At 36.6% G+C, this 18586-nt stretch overlaps 1 protein-coding gene across 1 annotated transcript; it reads left to right on the top strand.

Moving 5' to 3' along the window:
- The first annotated feature begins 6765 nt into the window (after positions 1–6765).
- Positions 6766–11378, top strand: si:dkey-45d16.4 (arginine and glutamate-rich protein 1). The gene is made up of 4 exons (XM_067380780.1): positions 6766–6788; positions 7827–8091; positions 9529–9728; positions 11044–11378. Exons 1-4 carry the CDS (start codon positions 6779–6781, stop codon positions 11376–11378), a joined length of 810 nt encoding a protein of 269 aa, XP_067236881.1. The 5' UTR covers positions 6766–6778.
- Positions 11379–18586: the final 7208 nt, after the last annotated feature.

Below are 18586 nucleotides of genomic sequence, written 5' to 3' on the forward strand. Positions count from 1 at the left end.
TGGCTTTCTCCACGGCTGCTCCTAAATGAAGCCCGTGTCTTTCCCTCTGGGAGAACCCATCTCTAATCGAGTTGGAGTCACCCCAGCTCTTCCATATGTAGCACAGCCCTACAGGGTTAGTCCATATGTACTTCTCCATATAACTCCTTCGGGGAAGGATGTGGCTTCCGCAGCGTTCCTTTCCTAACAAAGGTTACGCGTTCCCAGCGTTGTCCAATAGTCTCACTGAATGGGTATGGGAACGACAGTGATCGACCCTCTCTGTGTGTTAGCCCTGTCCCACCGTCTGCAGGCAAGGGGGTTCAGGTGGCTTACAACAGAGCACTGGAGGAGGGCAGCTCCTGTGGCGCTTTGGTAGGGATTCCTATTCATCGGTCTGTCCGACGTACGTCGAACGTGACCGACTGAATGGGAACTTCTTGGTTACAAAGGTAACCCTCGTTCCCTGAAGGAGGGAACGAAGACATACGTCCTGTCGCCACAATCGTTGTCCTGCTGTGCTGCCGCCTGCTTAGTTCGGCTCCTCAGCTAAAACCTGAAGATGTAAAGCACCTGCTGCTCATTATATACCCGCGCTGCAAGGCGAGCAGCTGATGCATATGATTGCATGCCAATGTGCATTGGCTCGTTTTAGTTACACTCGAAGTAGATTGGCTTCTCTAGCGAGATTCCTATTCGTCTGTCTGTCCAACGTACGTCTCCGTTCCCTCCTTCAGGGAACGAGGGTTACCTTTGTAACCGAGACGGTTTGTAAAGAGATTCAGTAAAGACTAATAATTCATATCCAAATGCACTAAATCATTGATAGTCAGTTATAACAACATGCAATATAGGTTGACTTTTATGTAATACTTGCCAAATAGTGAGCCATTTTTGATTCACATGCCCACTTTTGTTTCAATTCCTGCCTTGGGATCTGACACTGGCTTAAACATATACAGTACAGTCCAAAAGTTTGGAACCACTAAGATTTTTAATGTTTTTAAAAGAAGTTTCGTCTGCTCACCAAGGCTACATTTATTTAATTAAAAATACAGTAAAAACAGTAATATTGTGAAATATTATTACAATTTAAAATAACTGTGTACTATTTAAATATATTTGACAAAGTAATTTATTCCTGTGATGCAAAGCTGAATTTTCAGCATAGTTACTCCAGTCTTCAGTGTCACATGATCCTTCAGAAATCATTCTAATATGCTGATCTGCTGCTCAATAAACATTTATGATTATTTTCAATGTTGAAAACAGTTGTGTACTTTGTTGTTCAGGATTCCTTGATGGATAGAAAATTCAAAAGAACAGCATTTATCTGAAATACAAAGCTTCTGTAGCATTATACACTACCGTTCAAAAGTTTGGGGTCAGTAAGAATTTTTATTTTTTTGAAAAGAAATTAAAGAAATGAATACTTTTATTCAGCAAGGATGCATTAAATCAATCAAAAGTGGCAGTAAAGATATTTATAATGTTACAAAAGATTAGATTTCAGATAAACACTGTTCTTTTGATCTTTCTATTCATCAAATAATCCTGAAAAAAAATATTTTACACAAATATTTTGTACAATTGTACACATTAAATGTTTCTTGAGCAGCAGATCAGCATATTAGAATGACTTCTGAAGGATCATGTGACACTGAAGACTGGAGTAATGATGCTGAAAATTCAGCTTTGCCATCACAGGAATAAATAACTTTGTCAAATATTCAAATAGAAAACAGTTATTTTAAATTGTAATAATATTTCACAATATTACTGTTTTTACTGTATTTTTAATTAAATAAATGTAGCCTGGGTGAGCAGACGAAACTTCTTTAAAAAACATTAAAAATTTTAGTGGTTCCAAACTTTTGGACTGTACTGTATGCTCGATCACAGTGCTTGCCATCTATCAAAGCACATGATATGCTGTAAAGGAGGGTGTGGACATGGTGCAATGAAGTTAGCCAATCACAGCAGTGGGTGTTTACTTTAGTTTCTGCAAGAAGTAATGCCCCTTGAAATTTTAGTGAATCTTGAAGTATTTTCCACAGAGTGAAAATGAGGATGGGAAATGATAATTTTTTACAAATATTGGTCCCTTTTTTTGGTAAAGCGTTGCAAACTTTATAAACTAACCTGCCATATAAGAAACTGCATTTCATTACCCCCTTAATATTAATAAATAATATTAATTAATACATTTAAAAAGGTATGTAAAAGTATGTGAAAATTATGTCTTTTCATATAGAATCAAGCAAATTTTATAAAAAAGGTAATTCCCCTTTCTTTTTAAAGTGCTTTCAAGAAGAAGTGATTTCAGAGATTGAAATAATAGCCTAAACAGTGTGAGTAATGAGGGTTCAATTATATAGAATAAAATGAGTTAAACATACATAAATGTTAATTATAAATGTATTTAATTTAAAATAGGGTGTTAAAATTTTCAGTGTAATCTCAAATGTTTCTTGTATTATAACAGAGGGAGCTGAAACACGCACACAGAAGGTGCCAGAGAAAACAATTTTTATGTGGCCAACAGGAGAGTGAGAGACATCAGAGAGTGCCACTACTGGGTATCCACAGATAAGCAACACACACACACACACACACACACACACACGTTGGGTTTCATGTTTTATGGGGACTTTCCATAGTCATAATGATTTTTATAGTGTGAAAACTGTACATTCTATCCCCTAACCTTGTCTTGTCTCTAAACCTACTCATCAGAATACTTTCTGTATTTTTACATTTTCAAAAAATAGCACTTAGTATGATGTTTTTAAGCCATCAACCCCCACCCCCCACCCCCCATGTGGACTAAAAAATGTCCCAGATATTGGGGATATTTTGTCCCCATAACGTAAGGTATACCTGAAAACCCCCTTCCCCCACACTCACAGTCTGATAACCTAAAATCACAAAATTATCCCTGACAGTTGTCCTGGCAACCTAAAGAATTCTATTTTAATGAGACCTGTAGGCTTTGACTATTTAAAACTGATTTATATCCGCTTGTGTGTGTGAAGAGACTACAGAAAAACATAGCTAAAATGCATAATCTAGTTAATCTAGTCAAATGTTTTTATATAATACATTTTTAATTATGAGTTTATTTAGCTTTAATAGATATTGTTGGTTTATTTCAGTTTATGCAATACAACACTGTAAACTCACAAGGAATTGTGAGTACTGCACCGTTAAACGTGCCACTGGAGTTTGTTCTAAACAAACACATACAGCATTCTGACAGAATTTACTGAATTATCACCGAAAACATACAAAGGTATTTCAGGGGTTAGGAAATACTGTAGGAGGTATTTATACCTGCTAAACTCTATTTGTGTTAAGAATAGTGTGTTAAAAATAGTAGTGTTAGAAATAGGAGCTGCTGTAAAGATGGATTTGCTCTATGGTGAAGCTTTGACAAAAAAGAAAAAGCATGAGGAAAAAGAAGTCATGGAACATCTTCCCTTGGCATTCGTCCATTATCAAACCTAATTTGGGAATGCCAGCTGTAAGAGCAAAAAATACACAAAAAAAGATCACATTTTAGGAATATATTATCTATCGTTATTTTCAAATGTTTCATGTAAAATCATGTAAATTATGATTGTTCCCATTTTTTCACCTGTATGCATTTACTCTGTATCTATCTGTGTGTCTGTGTACTTGTATACCAGCAGCTTCTCCCTGTGTGCTAAAATAACCACCATGTACAGTCTGCTTGCCAGTATTTTTCTCTGCCCACCGTGCAGCTGCACAAGCTGTCATTTGCAAATGTACAAGAAGCACATCTAATGGCAGAAAAAAAAAAATAGGAGCCAAATAGGAAATTTAAAGTGCATATTGAAAGAACTGGAAGAATGTCTTTGGTGCTTTTGAAAAATACTGATTTTGATAACTTTAAACTTCACAATTCCAAAAACTTTCATGATATTAACGTAACATATAAAAGATTACAAAGACTTTAACACTGTGCAAAGACAATAAAACAAGACCCCTAATGGTTCATTTGTAAATTACTGCACCTGATCAGTATTGTGACGCCCACATCCTCACAGGTCTCGTAAACACGCGCCCAGGTGTCCTGAATGATGCCTCGATCCACATCCGTCAGCGGCTCTGGTCTCTCCATCCCCTCGGTCTCTTCATCCTCCCTCTCTTTCTCCATGCCACAGACACACCACGGGGTATTTGTGCCTGAAGCAGGCAAAGACGGTGGAATGAGAGGTTGTGGTGGTGGAGAGGAGCGACGAAGTTGGCGGAGGGGGCAACAGAAACGCAGGGCAAGAGAGTAGAGAGTGTGCATCCGCCCCCCTCTCACCCTGTGCCCCTCATTCCCCTGAGCAGGCAGGATGATTTCACGACTGACAATCGCTCGATGAATATATCTGCTGTCACTGTCTTCCCTCTCTCTGTCTGCTTTTCTGTTCCTTGTCTTCCAGCTACTCAGGTCTTTGTCTACCCTCTAACACAGATGTTGTCTGTGCTTGGAACTTCTGGATTTGTAATGACCTCAGATATGGAACGTGTGGATGAGAAGGAGGGAGGTGAAGAGCTGAAGGGAGGAGAGACAAAGAGAGAGAGAGAGAGAGAGAGAGAGAGAGAGAGAGAGAGAGAGAGAGAGAGAGCATGAAAATTCCTGTGTTACCTATCAAGCCTTCCCAAGCTGTGCCTACACTCAGATTCCAGACACACACAAGCACACATTCAACAATCACATTCTACAAAACAGGTATAATATGAATATGAAGCCTATTGCACAAAATAAAAAACATAATTTCAGATAAAGATTTAAAAAAGGTGTAATATAAATATGAAGCCTATTACACAATATAAAACACACATCATTTCAGATAAAGATATTGTCACAAAAGTATTATTATTTTTATGATGATAATGTTATTATTATTATTATTTCTTGTTTATTTAGCCAGAAGAAAAGATGTCCAGGGGCCAGCTGGAAGAATTGTTGCTGGGATGACGCAGTGACTGCTGCTTATATACACTCATAATGATGATTGACAGGACTGAATATTTAGGCTCCTCCCAAACCTACCTTTGGAACTACATTTAAATTTGAATGTTAATGACAGAGATAGATAGATAGATAGATAGATAGATAGATAGATAGATAGATAGATAGATAGATAGATAGATAGATAGATAGATAGATAGATAGATAGATAGATAGATAGATAGATAGATAGATAGATAGATAGATAGATAGATAGATAGATAGATAGATAGATAGATCTGTGATGAAGTCAGGGAGTTTACCAGCACTTTTTATACATTCAGGAAACTGGTCATACAGAAACACCCTAAGGATTATGAAATATTTTATGTCTAAAAATAGTCTTTTACTATGCAATTTGAACATTGAGGAAAACAATTTAGCAAATGTTTTCTTAATGTAAAATGGCTAGCAGCACTCATGCTATGTCTGGCGGAATCACAGATTGTATGTAATGTTGATTTGCAATTGGTAGTATTATGCGCTTGTTTTAGTATTAAACATAACATCTGATGTATGATAGAAATTATATAATGAAATTATTTTTTCTCTCCCCTTTCCTGTCTGACTGTGAGAAAAAAAAAAAAAAAAAAGATTGGTAATATATAGGCTACTAAATGTAGTAATTATTGTAAATTCACACATTTAACACTTCCAATATCACTACTAATATCAGCACACTTCTGTTGTTTAAAATGCTATATTTAATAAAAAATAAAGAAAATGACTGTGAATCGATTTTGTAATGATCATTTTAAATAATAAGAAAAAAGGTCTATAAGCCACATGGACTGTCAGCACTTTAACTGAACCATACAAGAATTACATATAAGGTTCACATATGGGCCACACATATTTTTATTATTTGGCTCACGGAGCAGTTTGGTTCAGTTCTGATTAAGAAGAAGTGGACCAAATTTTAGTTGTCAAACACATGCTAATCTGAGCCACATTTAAACTTTATTTGGGCCAGATTTATGCCAAAGGAAATTTGCTGACTGCACAGCAGCTTTAAAACTAAAATATTTGGTAACACTTTACAATAAGGTTCATTAGTTAAACATTAGTTTATGTATTAACTAACATGAACTAACCATTAGCAATACATTTGTTACTGTATTTTCTAATCTTAGTTAACGTTAGTGAATGAAAATAGGCTACAGTTCATAGTTTGTTCATGTTAGTTCACAGTGCATTAACTAATGTTAACACGATTTTAATAATGTATTAAATGTTGAAATTAACATTAACAAAGATTAATAAATGCTGTAAAGTGCAGTTCATGTTAACTAATGTAGTTAACTAATGTTAAAGTGTTACCAAATATATAAATCAGGAAAATGTTTCAGAACTGGCTGAACCAGGATCTGTGTATTTTGGTTCATATAGGCTTGTTGTATGGGCTACTTTCATATTTCATATTAAATAAGATAATCTTAAACCACTAGAAAATTGTTTACTGATAAATGAGATTGTGTCATTAATGGAAATGTCATAAATATAAACTACAATTTTAATTTAGCACGCGAGTTAACATGTCTGCGTGTTAGATGTGGTACTAGGAAGAGGAATTAAGCCAAAATCACTTCATTTGATCATCTTCTGCCCTCTGGAGGATGAACGGTGCACCTGCATCCCCTTCTCTTCCAGTTATGCCAGATTTCCCGAGAGGTTGAGGTACACGTCAGAATGGAACCTGTACTGGTGAGCGGACGTGTACAGTGACCTCAGCAGTTTTTGCGTATCAGCTGACACACATACATACGGGAAGACATGGAACGCGGTAAGACCTGCCGACTGCAACCTTTGAATAGAATGGAATCTATTGATTGTATTCTTGAATCTAGAATCTGTTGAATCTATTCTATTCAACGTTTGAATAGATTAGAATGCATTGATTCTATTCTTGAATCTAGAATCATTAGAATCTCTTCAGATTCTCTGTAGCGCGGAGATTGCATTGCACTGCGATGCTAAACGACGTCATGCCATGAAAAAGCTGTAAAAGCCTGGGCTGCACTGTTGGGAGTGTGTCCGTAGTCAATGAAACACCACAATGATTTACTATAGAAAACAATATATTTGTCTCATTAAACATAACACGAAAGTCAAATGGTAATGGTCAAAACTCTAAAAAGAAATGCACAAAGAATAACGTATATAGGCAGTGCAATTACAGCTGTGTTCCTTTACTAATAAAAGTGTACCATACTATTGGACAAATAGTGCATTAAAGTCCTCCTGGAAAGTTCGTATTTTATGAGTTAAGAAGTCGTGTGTACTATGTCAGGTGCGTTCAAATCACTTTCATCGGAGCAAGATGGCGGTGCACCTTCTCTTAATTCAGGACACAAAAATGCAGCAAAGGTTTTTAAACTCTACTTCTAGAAAATGAAGAGCAAAGATCTGCATCAGGTGTTTTGCTTTTTAATGTTAATTAAATTAATTTATGAAGCCACTGTAAACTGTAATGTTATATATTATTTTATATTATAATGCTATTATATTTTTTAATTAAAAAAGGCTGTTAATGTCACTGTTAAATTCCTATAAATATCCACCACATATTCACAAAATGTGAAATTTTCTTTTAAAGACAATCCAGAGCATCCCACTCATACTTACAACTTTGTGGTGGCATTCATGTGCCTTCAACTTGTAAATTAGATCTTTCTGACTTGACTTGAGCACGCCATAAGAAAAGAAACGTATGGACATGCACAAAATAAAAAAAAATTATCCTCACTGTAACAGTGTTACTAAGGTATATTAATGCTGATACATATTCATGTATCTCTCACATCTTTCTGTCCATTTGCAGGTTTCTCTCTCGCAGGACCTTCTTCTAATCCTCGTAAACGTCAGGTTCGATTTTCAGCACGTCATGACATCCTGCTCCTACGTGAGGTGATAGCACAGAACCCCTTCACTTCTAAAGAGTCAGGCCGGATCTGGGCAAGGGTGGGGGAAATTATTACTGCTACCCTACAGGACGAGAATTTTGAGGTGGATGGACGCAGATGTAGGGAAAGGACTATGCTACTACTCGATTATTATAAAAAACAGGACTTTGCAAGTCTGCGCAGGTTAGGAGAGGCCAATTTCACTTGTTTACCTGCCTTGAAGGTGCACTAAGTACTTTTTTATATATATATATATATATATATATATATATATATATATATATATATATATATATATATATATTTGAAACTTGTGAATAGTAAGCTACTTTACTCTTTAATGTGAGTACTTTCTCAGATGTGATGAAGATTCCAGTCATATCAGTGGCCTTGAAAAAAGCTATTTTATTCTACATAATTTTATGTACATTTTATTCTGCCATGTTGAGATGTTTTTGGTTTTTGGACATTTGGTTGTGGAGCAACATGGATGTGATCCAATGATGGATTTTTCTAAAATGACATTGGTAAATTAAGACATTTGCTTTTGCCAAGTGTCAAGTCCAAAATACACCTGTTTCAGACAGTGAAAAAACAAAAAGTACAAAGTGAAAAAAAAAAAATACTTAGTGCATCTTTAACTGTGAGATTGTTATGAATGTTGCAATTAACTGTATTTCATGGCATTACAGTATGAAGCCTTTTTTGTACTTTGGGCTGGCTCCGCACTATGAGCCTCCGCTGAATGTGTGAGGCGTTTACACTTGACACACTTGCCGTTGTACTATTCTTTGAAATGACAGGGGGCGACTCAGAGTAATTGTCCTCTAAATCATCAGGAAGCAGTGGTGAGAAGAAGTAAGGTACACCTGATGATGTTTGTTTTTATTACACTTCACCAAACCCACACTATAAAAGAACCAAAGAATCATGTAAAACACAGTAAACCTTGAGATTATTACTTGTAACATTATACATTATACAATATATATATATATATATATATATATATATATATATATATATATATATATATATATATATATATATATATATATATAAAGAACAAATGTATAAAACTAAATTAAACAATCTCTGAAATATTTTCTTTTCATTTAACATTTTCATTTAATTTCATGAACATTTTTATTAAACATGGATATTTATTTTTATCAAAAAGGCTTATTTCTGCTATTGTATGCTCGTTTTGTAATTGCAAGCAATTAATTTAGACAACCTTAAACTGGGTGTCGGAATAGATGATTGTACAGATTTACCTGCTCACCTGCATCTTCATGCTGCGCACAAAATTACAAAAAATGCTGTGCACACCGCCACACAAAATGGGCTCTCGCACACTCAACTCGCATGACCGCCTACATCGCGATTACATCATTTTTTGTAGCATGTGCGGACGCCACGGGTATAAACCAGGCTTTACATTGGCCAGTTAGCTTTTCTGTGCTTTTCAGTTTGAAAAGTGCTTTTAAAAGCTGGGGTCAGGAATTACCAGAAAGCTTAATTGAAATGCTTATAACATTTTAAGAAAAAATATTCAGGTTTAATTATAGTGGCTTTTGTGTATGCCAAAGTTATTAGTTATGAGTTTTTGGTGTTCAGGTTTGGTACGGAGCGCCTGTATGCACAGAAAGAAGATCTATTGCATGAAGTGCTGGAGCTGGAAGCCGAGAAGAATCTTCTGGCGAGTGGGGAAAGTAAATACCAGGATGAAGAGCTCAGGAAGAGAGCACTGGAGGAATTATCATCACCTGAGCCTGACAAATCCTCTGTGATGTCAGTAACAACAGCTCCACCTGCTGGTATGGAGCTTTTAGTTCAGAAATAATTATAACCACATAGATCATTAACACTAGAACCGTTGGGGGTCGCTGTATACCTAAAACCGCCATGCGGGTAAATTTTACCCACGCACATTACATTTACATTTACATTTATGCATTTGGCAGACGCTTTTATCCAAAGCGACTTACATTGCATTATACTATACATTTGTATCTGAGTATGTGCAATCCCTGGGATCGAACCCATGACCTTGGCATTTCTAGTGCCATGCTCTAACCACTGAGCTACAGGAAAGCTTTTAGCATTACACCTGTTTTTATATGGCTAAAGAACATATTATTTCACTGTATTATGTCACTGTCTTCACAAAGAAGTGTCTAGAGTCATGAAATGATTATGTCTTGTCATCAACTATATTTTTGTCCTGTTGTTTTATCTTCAAGGCTTTTTTTTTTATGCAGCTACACTGATCACTTTTCATAACGGTCTAGCTAAACAAGTCTGCACTGACAACGAGAATTAAAAGGAAGTAAATACATATTTGGGTGGTGTAATATTATAATTAATCATGTATTAAGATAGCCCATGTTATTTAAATGACTAAAATAGCCTATAGACAATAATGAACAATTATAATTCCCCACACTGCATAGGATTCGATGACAAATTCAAGCACGCAGCTTCCCCTTAATTATTTATATCCAAAGTTTTTGATGCTCACCCTCTGTAACTATTGTAACAATCCTGTCCTGAAGAACAGTCAGTCTATTTTTCTCAGATGCTCTGGATCGCTGTCAGCGAGCCTTCAGATGCTGAGCCGACCCAGGACGCGTCACTGATCTCACCACCATCAGACTCTCCTTCGCTCATGGCATTAAGGGCTTCTACCTCTTCGGCATCCATAAATCGCTGGCTTTTACTCATTGTGACTTTATTTATGAAACCGATGGCTGCTAATTCAGTGAGTGAAAGGCGCTGCCTAGCAATGTACAATGTTTTAACATAAGGGGATGCGAAAATGACAGTGTGAAAATACAGGCATTTTATAACGGGTAAATTTGACCCGTGTGACGCTTATAGGTATAAATGCCTCGTTTTATGATCTGGTTTAATCTAAACAATTTTTAACACCAAGGAATTGTAAATTACACAATTTTAATAAAAGTCAATGACTGTGAGACTGTTTTATAGAAAACCTGTTATGTACATTTGAAAAACAGCCGCGGGTAAAATTTACCCCGTGGCGGTTCTAGTGTTAAACAACATACAGCCTGCAGATTGTTAGCTTTTATTGCTTCTAATTTAAACACATCTGTGCAATTCTTGTAACAGTGGTAGCAAGCCCAGAACCTGAAGAGCAGGAGGAGGCTGAGCTCACAGCTCCTACAGCCAAACGGCCATGTCAGTGCTGCTGCCAAACCTATTCAGAGATCCTGAGCTTTCTAGAAAAACGCTTTGAAGCAGAGCAGAGTCTGCGAGAGGAAGAGATGGCACTGAGAAGAGAGGAGCTAGAAATCCAGAGGAGAAAGATTTCCCTGGATCGAGAGCGTCTCGGAGCAGAGAGAAAAGAGCGGGAACGACGGTTTGAGCTGGAGAGTCAAGAAAGGCAGGTCATACTAGACTTGTTGAAAGAGAAAGTTCTAAAGAACGAACGGAACTCTGACTGAAATTAGAAGTTTTTTCTTTTAAGTCTTTGATGTTGAACTCTCCTTCCAACCAATGCTAGTATTTCACCTTCCTGTTTGACTTGGTCTCCTTATAGCATGAAAATAATATAAACCCATGATAATATAGCTGATTATATATAGTTGACCTGATAGAAAACTGACCCTCTGTTTCCAAGACAAGGCTTAAGCCCATAGTCCCAGACTAAAATCCATGTTTGAGCTGTTTTAACTGAAAGCAGTTGACATATTTTAAAACTTTTGGTTGGTTTTCTTCTGCATTTAAATCTTTGTTGTGTAATGTTGCAAAGCTGTGTCAGTATAGTTTAACTTAAAATGTCACCTTTAGTTGGAATTGTGCTGTTGTGCTAATAGTGTTTAATATACAAGAAAGTAAACAGGGAAAAGGACAGACAAAGCTACATACAGTGCTTCGATGTTATTCGTTCCATCCACTTTTTTAATTAAACCATAATTTTCTGTTATGCATGTACATCCCAAAGCTGATCTGACACTTCCATTTCCCTGGCAAACCCCAAGCTTTCTTTCAGCTGAGGATTTATTTACTTCACACAGTATTTATTGGTTTAAAATCCAGACTAGGGTTTAAGCTAAAAAAGAAAGATGTCTAAAAAAGAAAGATGTCTGAAAGTTGAGGTTGGTGGTCAGTTTGTGTGTAAATGCATGTTTTTGACCAATGTTTTCCACTTTGAATGTAATACATTCAAATAGCAATACATTCAAAATGTGAAATTATACAATCTTCTCGACTTTACTGAAAAAAAATATTAGTCCTTTAATTCAGCCAAGGAGTCATGCCATGACATATCAATCTTCTACTGGTCACACGTCTTTTCTGCAGGCCAGAGTACTTCACAGATGAGTAAGGTTTCCTCCCATTTTATTTTCTATTTTCATTGTTTCAAATGCTTATTTTTTGAGGTACACTGTTCAGCAGTGCAAGAAAAATAAGAACATTACAAAGAATTTCATGGCTCATTTTGATCTGCTTAGTAGTTATAGATACACATACTGCACATACTCATGACACATAGTCTGTTTATGACACTTTTTTTAAGAGACTCAATACAATGAGCAATAAGCAACAAATTAGTGAAACATTAGTTACTGTATTGACTAACATGAACTAACCATGAGCAATACATTTGTTACTGTATTTACTAATCTTCATTAACATTAGTTAATGAAAATACAGTTGTTCATTGTTTGTTCATTGTTAGTTCACAGTGCATTAACTAATGTTAACAAGATTTTAATAATGTATTAGTAAATGTTGAAATTAACATTAACAAATATTAATAAATGCTGTTTAAGTGCAGTTCATTATTAGTTTGTAAGGCCCGCCTAATAGGTCCAATGACGGTTTCCCACAGGACGGGGAAGGTTTAAGCGTGTATGCCTTTTCAGCGTCTCTGTGAAGTTCACTTAATTTCACTCGTTTAATCTGACTCCAATTTCAAATGATTCTTATTCTAAGGGTTGTGTCTCCAATTAGAAATTAATCATTTGTTATGTATTAATTTAGATATTCGATTATTCTGATTACCTTATATCTTAAATTATTTCGTTCACTGCAGTCCCGGTATCGCTTTAGAAGAGTTACTTCGGCCGATTTGAGCACTCTTCCCGGACACAAACTCGTCAGTCTGACCTTAAACATTGGATGCAGGGTAAATATCTACCTTTAAGTCGGTCGCGCTCTGCTTACTCGTAACAAAAAGCATAGTTTTGATATATTTACGAAAACTGCAACTTATTTAAGGCAGTGATTGTCAGAAATCGAAATGGACTTAATTGACGTGCCCTATGCTCCATCTATTAAACCTTTCGTATGAACAATCCTGAACACAGATTTGAGGTAATACCTTCGCTTTGATCTACTAGAAATAATGGATTAAGAATAATACAGAATCAACCAAATATAACATTTTATTTGTCAAGTAAAAATATATCATGCCAATTACATTACAATTAGACAATTAGAAGCCAATTCAGAAATGATAAATGCATAACATCGATTACTCAAAGAAATGCATATACACAGGGATGGGTGAATGTCCTCAGACATTCACCCATCTCTGGGGGGCCTCTCCTACAGATGATCCCCCATGACTGCTTTGCTCTTTACCTTTTATACCAGACCAGAACAAAAGGGTTGTAAATATTTACTACACCAACACCTGTTTTGGGGGAGAGAGGAGTGGGTTTTCAACAAAAGGCACCACCCAAAAGAGGACAGAATTTTCCTTAGTTTTCCATCTTCTTCATAATTCTAGTGACTGCTATGAAATTGAGACCGTTTTACCAATCCTGAGACAAATTAAATGATACCAAACATGAAAAGGGAAAAACAATAGATACAAAAGTTACATTATATGTTTTGAATAACTTTCAGTGACTTGAGGCAGGGGGAAGGAGAGTTTGTGTGTGTGTGTGTTTGTGTGTGTGTGTGTGTGTGTGTGTGTGGGTGTGGTGGGGGGAGGCGTTGTCCTTTTGGAGTGGGGGCAAGGTGTTGTCCATTGCTACTTCTTTGAGATCTTCTTTCCAGATTAAAGTTTTATTACTTTATTGCAGGACGCTTTATCTCAGTTTTTGTTTAGCAGGAAAATCAGGCCTTACAGATGGCCCCTGGCCCCTTGGGGCAAATTCAATGAGTCCCTGAGGGGCCACTTTTGGACATTTCCTGCTTCCACATGTTGGGTGCATGCTTTCATATGCTCATTAGTCGATGGGTGCAGGAGTCAAGTCGTCACCTGAAATAACATCATTAAGGCAGGTTGAACATTAAGATGAAAGTACAGCAGGATGCATCTCTGTGGCACACAGTCCCTTCAGATGTGTACTGTGCTGACTGGATGCTGCAGCAGCTGGACATGTCTGTGATCCTCTTGGTCAGGTTTGCTTCCACCTGCACTTGGCTGTGGTGGTTTTCTGTCTGTAGAATGACTGGTTGTACCAAGTCTGTTGTGTTGGTCAGCATGAGCAGAACGTGTCAGGAAAGTCTCATTACACTTTGCGGAAACACCTGTGTCCGCCCCAGGTTTAATTGATCCTGTGAGAAATCCTCGGTTACCTTCAAGTAGAAGGTCTAGTTTGCCGGGCAGGTCAAATCTCCATGGGTGAAGGATTCATTTATCTGATGATGCTCCATTGCGTGCAGGACACCTGAACAACCTCTGAGTGACCATTCAATACTTGAACACTGATGATACGTGTTATCATAAGATGAGGAAAAGGGTTGTTGGAAAAACATAATAACACAAAATAACACATGATGAACATGTCAGAAGTGCGAGTGGTAAAGAAGGTCTCCCTTTCAGAGTACTATCTTTAGTGAGCAGGTCTCATTTAATCACCAGATTCTTCACTATAGTGGAATTTAGACTTGGTCTGGATGCATTAAAGGCAATTAGCAAAGAGTCTAAATAACCAGTATATTACCAGTGGTATAAATAATTAAATATATCACATACTTAAACATAGAAATACACAATTTCATAATTACAATTATAAAACTGTCTATAATAGTTGTTTTAACTGCACATCCTTGATGCAGAACTTAGGCTTCAATCAAGTCAATTAGAGAATGGAATTTACAGGAACAGAAATTTAAAATCTCTTGTTAAGCTTTTACAACCATTATCTGTGCATTTGATGTACAGGCAAAGTCACACTCAAGAATAGAGGTCTGGGAATTGAGTACCTGATTTATAGAAATGCCTGCATTTCAGTTCTAACTGTTTAGTTCAATTTGTCATTAGTCATGTGTTGGAAACTAGGGGGCCCTCCTAGTTTGCAACAATGCCAAAACGCTTTGTCCAAAGAGACCAGTTACATCACTGAATAGGTCTCATTTAAATTTTGAATTTGTAATTTGAATGATCAGAAATTCTATTAATTGATGTGTGACTGAAGCCATGCACATGTCCTGCATATTACAGTGTTTCCATTATACCTCAAAATGGATACAGTTAAAAAGGAAAATACATTACAACAATAATTTCCCTTGTCCTATATGTATGAAGGTTAATGATGTATGTGAATGCCAGGTAGAGATGTTGTGAGTTTGTAGTGTGTGTTCTGTATGTTTGTGTAGAAGATGGGTGGTGTCTATCCTACCATAATTTGTGTTGCATAATTTAGTTCCAGTTTTACACTGGGAGGCCATGTATCTATTAGTGTCATGAGATGGCCTCTTGAAGTTTCACCCCCATCTCCTGCGTGTGAAGTTGTATGTCATGGCTCAGTACAGGTGGGACCAGAACCTTGTGGAATCTGGCCCTTAACATGGCAGCTGTTAATCCTGAAAAGGAAACAGACACACAGGAAAACAGTTTATCTTGAACCTTCAAACAAATTATGTTAAGATAGATGGTGCTATCTTAATTGTTCTTAAATGGTCTTATCCAGACAGTTGTTGCAAATGGCTTTAATCTGTTAAGATTGTATGCCATTAGAAGAAAATTTGTTTTAGTTTACAGAGACATAGATCATTATTATGATTATGTTTCTGCAAAGAGAAGGCCAGATAAAACTGAATGTCAGTGGTCAGATCTGACTGCTGATGTTTAAGCATGGTCAGAGAATCTTACACCTTGAGTTGCTATTGCAGCTGTGCTTACACAGTCTGTTGTGTTGTGAGCATAATGACACCTGGGTCTCCTGGGGGAATCTCACACTTATCAGATCTGTGATTAGGACACCAGATCACCTTTTGTGGTGCTGTGCTGTTTGTTTAGCAATTGGCTTTTATGGTGTCATTCAAATACTTGACCATTTGGACCTCTGTGGTCTGTAAAACAGAAGAGTCTCTGCCTGATATTAACATTTCACACAACTTTAATTACATGTCCAGTAAAATAACTTCCCTGATCAGATCCCATATGATCCAGTGCCCTCAGAGAGGAGTTTGCTAACACTTGTCCACTTTGTTTGTGGTTTTGTTGCAAAGGAAAATCAAAATTTATACTTCCTCTTGTCACTGGGTTACAGATCAATAGAATTGAATTTTAATTCCTGTTTTGATCTTGAATGGATTTAGCCTATTCAAGATATGACAAGCGGATTGATTATTTTAGTTGTTAAATACTGGTCATTGTAATTTTTCTCATTAAAGATTATTGCACAGATAGAAGATAAAGAAGTTCTTTCCCATTAATTTTATTTATTCCTTCCATTTTTCTTTACAACTTATTTAATGCAATTGTGAAGCACATTGTAGCCTTATGGCAATTCTATGCTCCTGTGCATGGTTTAACTGCAGCTATATGGAAGATAGCTGAGTGTTCCATTTAGGAGACAAACAAATTTAACACAGACACACATGTTGTACAATTTCAGTACTAGTTATTCCAACTTACACAAGACACATGGTCTAGAATGCATAGCATCTAACCTCAAACCTAAGTGTGTCAACGCATCACTTACAGTAAGGCAGTCATGTGTTTTAAAGAATAAACTCAACTAGTCTAGGTGCACATGTAGCACAAACAACTAGAATGTGTGTTCTGTGAGAACAATGTGTCTAACACAATTACAAATTTGAATCCTTCCATTGATTCCTCATAATTCTCTCAGCACTAATAGTGCTCCCAACTTCTGTCTTCATTCTAGTTCCATCTTACTACATTCTAATTCCTTCTGCTCCTCTCCAAAATCCTTTCTTCTTCCAAACCATTGCTTGAATCATCATGAGATTAAAGGCCATCCCTGGCCATCATAATATAATATATCATGATATGATCATAATATAAATTATATTATATTAAAATAGTATAAATTAAAAATAATTTTATTTGCTGGTATCAAGAGGGTCTTGGCTGAGTAATTTGTGAAGAGTGACTTGTCACCTCACTGATCTTTTAGAAGGCATCTGGCCCTGCAGCTACAGCTGTGATGGCATTACATTGTGTTCACAGCAACAGGCTAAACTGGAAACGGTTATAGACTTTGATGCTGTGAATATTGGGTCAAATCATTTGCTCCATTTTAAGATTTTTGTGACAACAATATAGAATTGGACACAATTTTCTTATTTTTGGGCTAAGATGTTATCAATTACACTCCTCTGTGAATCTATTTGGATATGAAAAGAAAGGTTGGACAAACACAGGTTTGATTGAGAGCACAAAGATTAATTGTTGGTCTGTTTGTTTTTTCAGTTTCTTTTTGAGACACTGAACAACGTACAAGAGTGCAGTAATTTTAAGGTCTGATAAGACCAAGGTAAAATATATGTTTTATAAGACTGAGCCTTAACCAGTGCTGTTTACACCATTTGTGACATCAGTTGTAAACTTTCTTAGCACCTCTTGAAATTTATTTTATGAAACAAAGACAAGCTGGGCATGTCCTCTGATTGGGTGAAACCCTCAAGCTTGGTTACAAGTCTCTCAGTAATATCATAATTATCATTATACACATCAATTTTAACATTTAGTGTATTTTCCCAGTTGCAGTCTCTAGGACTTCTGCATGGCAGCAGTTCTCCAGGACTGAGACAGAATTATGTCCAAATCTTATATTTTGAAAACTTTTTAGTTTTACAACATTGTTTTGTCCAGCTTTACATTCCACACACAAAGGATTCCAGTGAGAGATTTTTCTCCCTTGTTATCTTTTGGCTTATCCAATCACAAGATTTTTTCACAACGTGACCATTTCAGCATTGCAACGTCGTTGCAGCAAGACAAATAAACATGTAGCTGGGCATTCTTTACCTCAGATTTTAGGTTTCAATTTACAGTCCTCTGTTGAATACCAAAATAAAATGTGGATGATGTTATTCCAATTTAAGGTTAATCTCTTGTTGCGTGGGCAAACAAGGAGATCTTTAAAGTTTAAAGCAAGGGATATCATTTCTCATCTACGCTGCTGCTATCATGTCCCTGATAACATGTGGTTGTCTAATTCTCCAGCCCCACCGGATTTCGGTCTCCGGTCTTAAATCTATGGGTATGCCGACCCATTCTACAAATGTGTAGGATGCAATTATCTTTCCCTCAACACTACTAAAAGGCAAATAAGAATGGACTTACCACAGCTGAAGAAAAAGAAGATGATCAAGCCCCTTACTTGTTGCAAATCCCAATTTTCCACTGAAAAGACACTCGCCAACAAGATGGGAGATCACGGAGGGAATGTCACCACTTTGTAAGGCCCGCCTAATAGGTCCAATGACGGTTTCCCAC

This window comes from Chanodichthys erythropterus, unplaced genomic scaffold (assembly GCF_024489055.1).
Source record: "Chanodichthys erythropterus isolate Z2021 unplaced genomic scaffold, ASM2448905v1 ctg001380_np12, whole genome shotgun sequence".
NCBI classification, from domain to species: domain Eukaryota; kingdom Metazoa; phylum Chordata; class Actinopteri; order Cypriniformes; family Xenocyprididae; genus Chanodichthys; species Chanodichthys erythropterus.

Bases quoted from the DNA above. Each gene is read 5' to 3' on its own strand.
- si:dkey-45d16.4 (XM_067380780.1), top strand. The intron at 8,092-9,528 runs GTTAGGAGAGGC...TTTGGTGTTCAG, and splicing joins GACTTTGCAAGTCTGCGCAG to GTTTGGTACGGAGCGCCTGT. The intron at 9,729-11,043 runs GTATGGAGCTTT...TTCTTGTAACAG, and splicing joins AACAACAGCTCCACCTGCTG to TGGTAGCAAGCCCAGAACCT.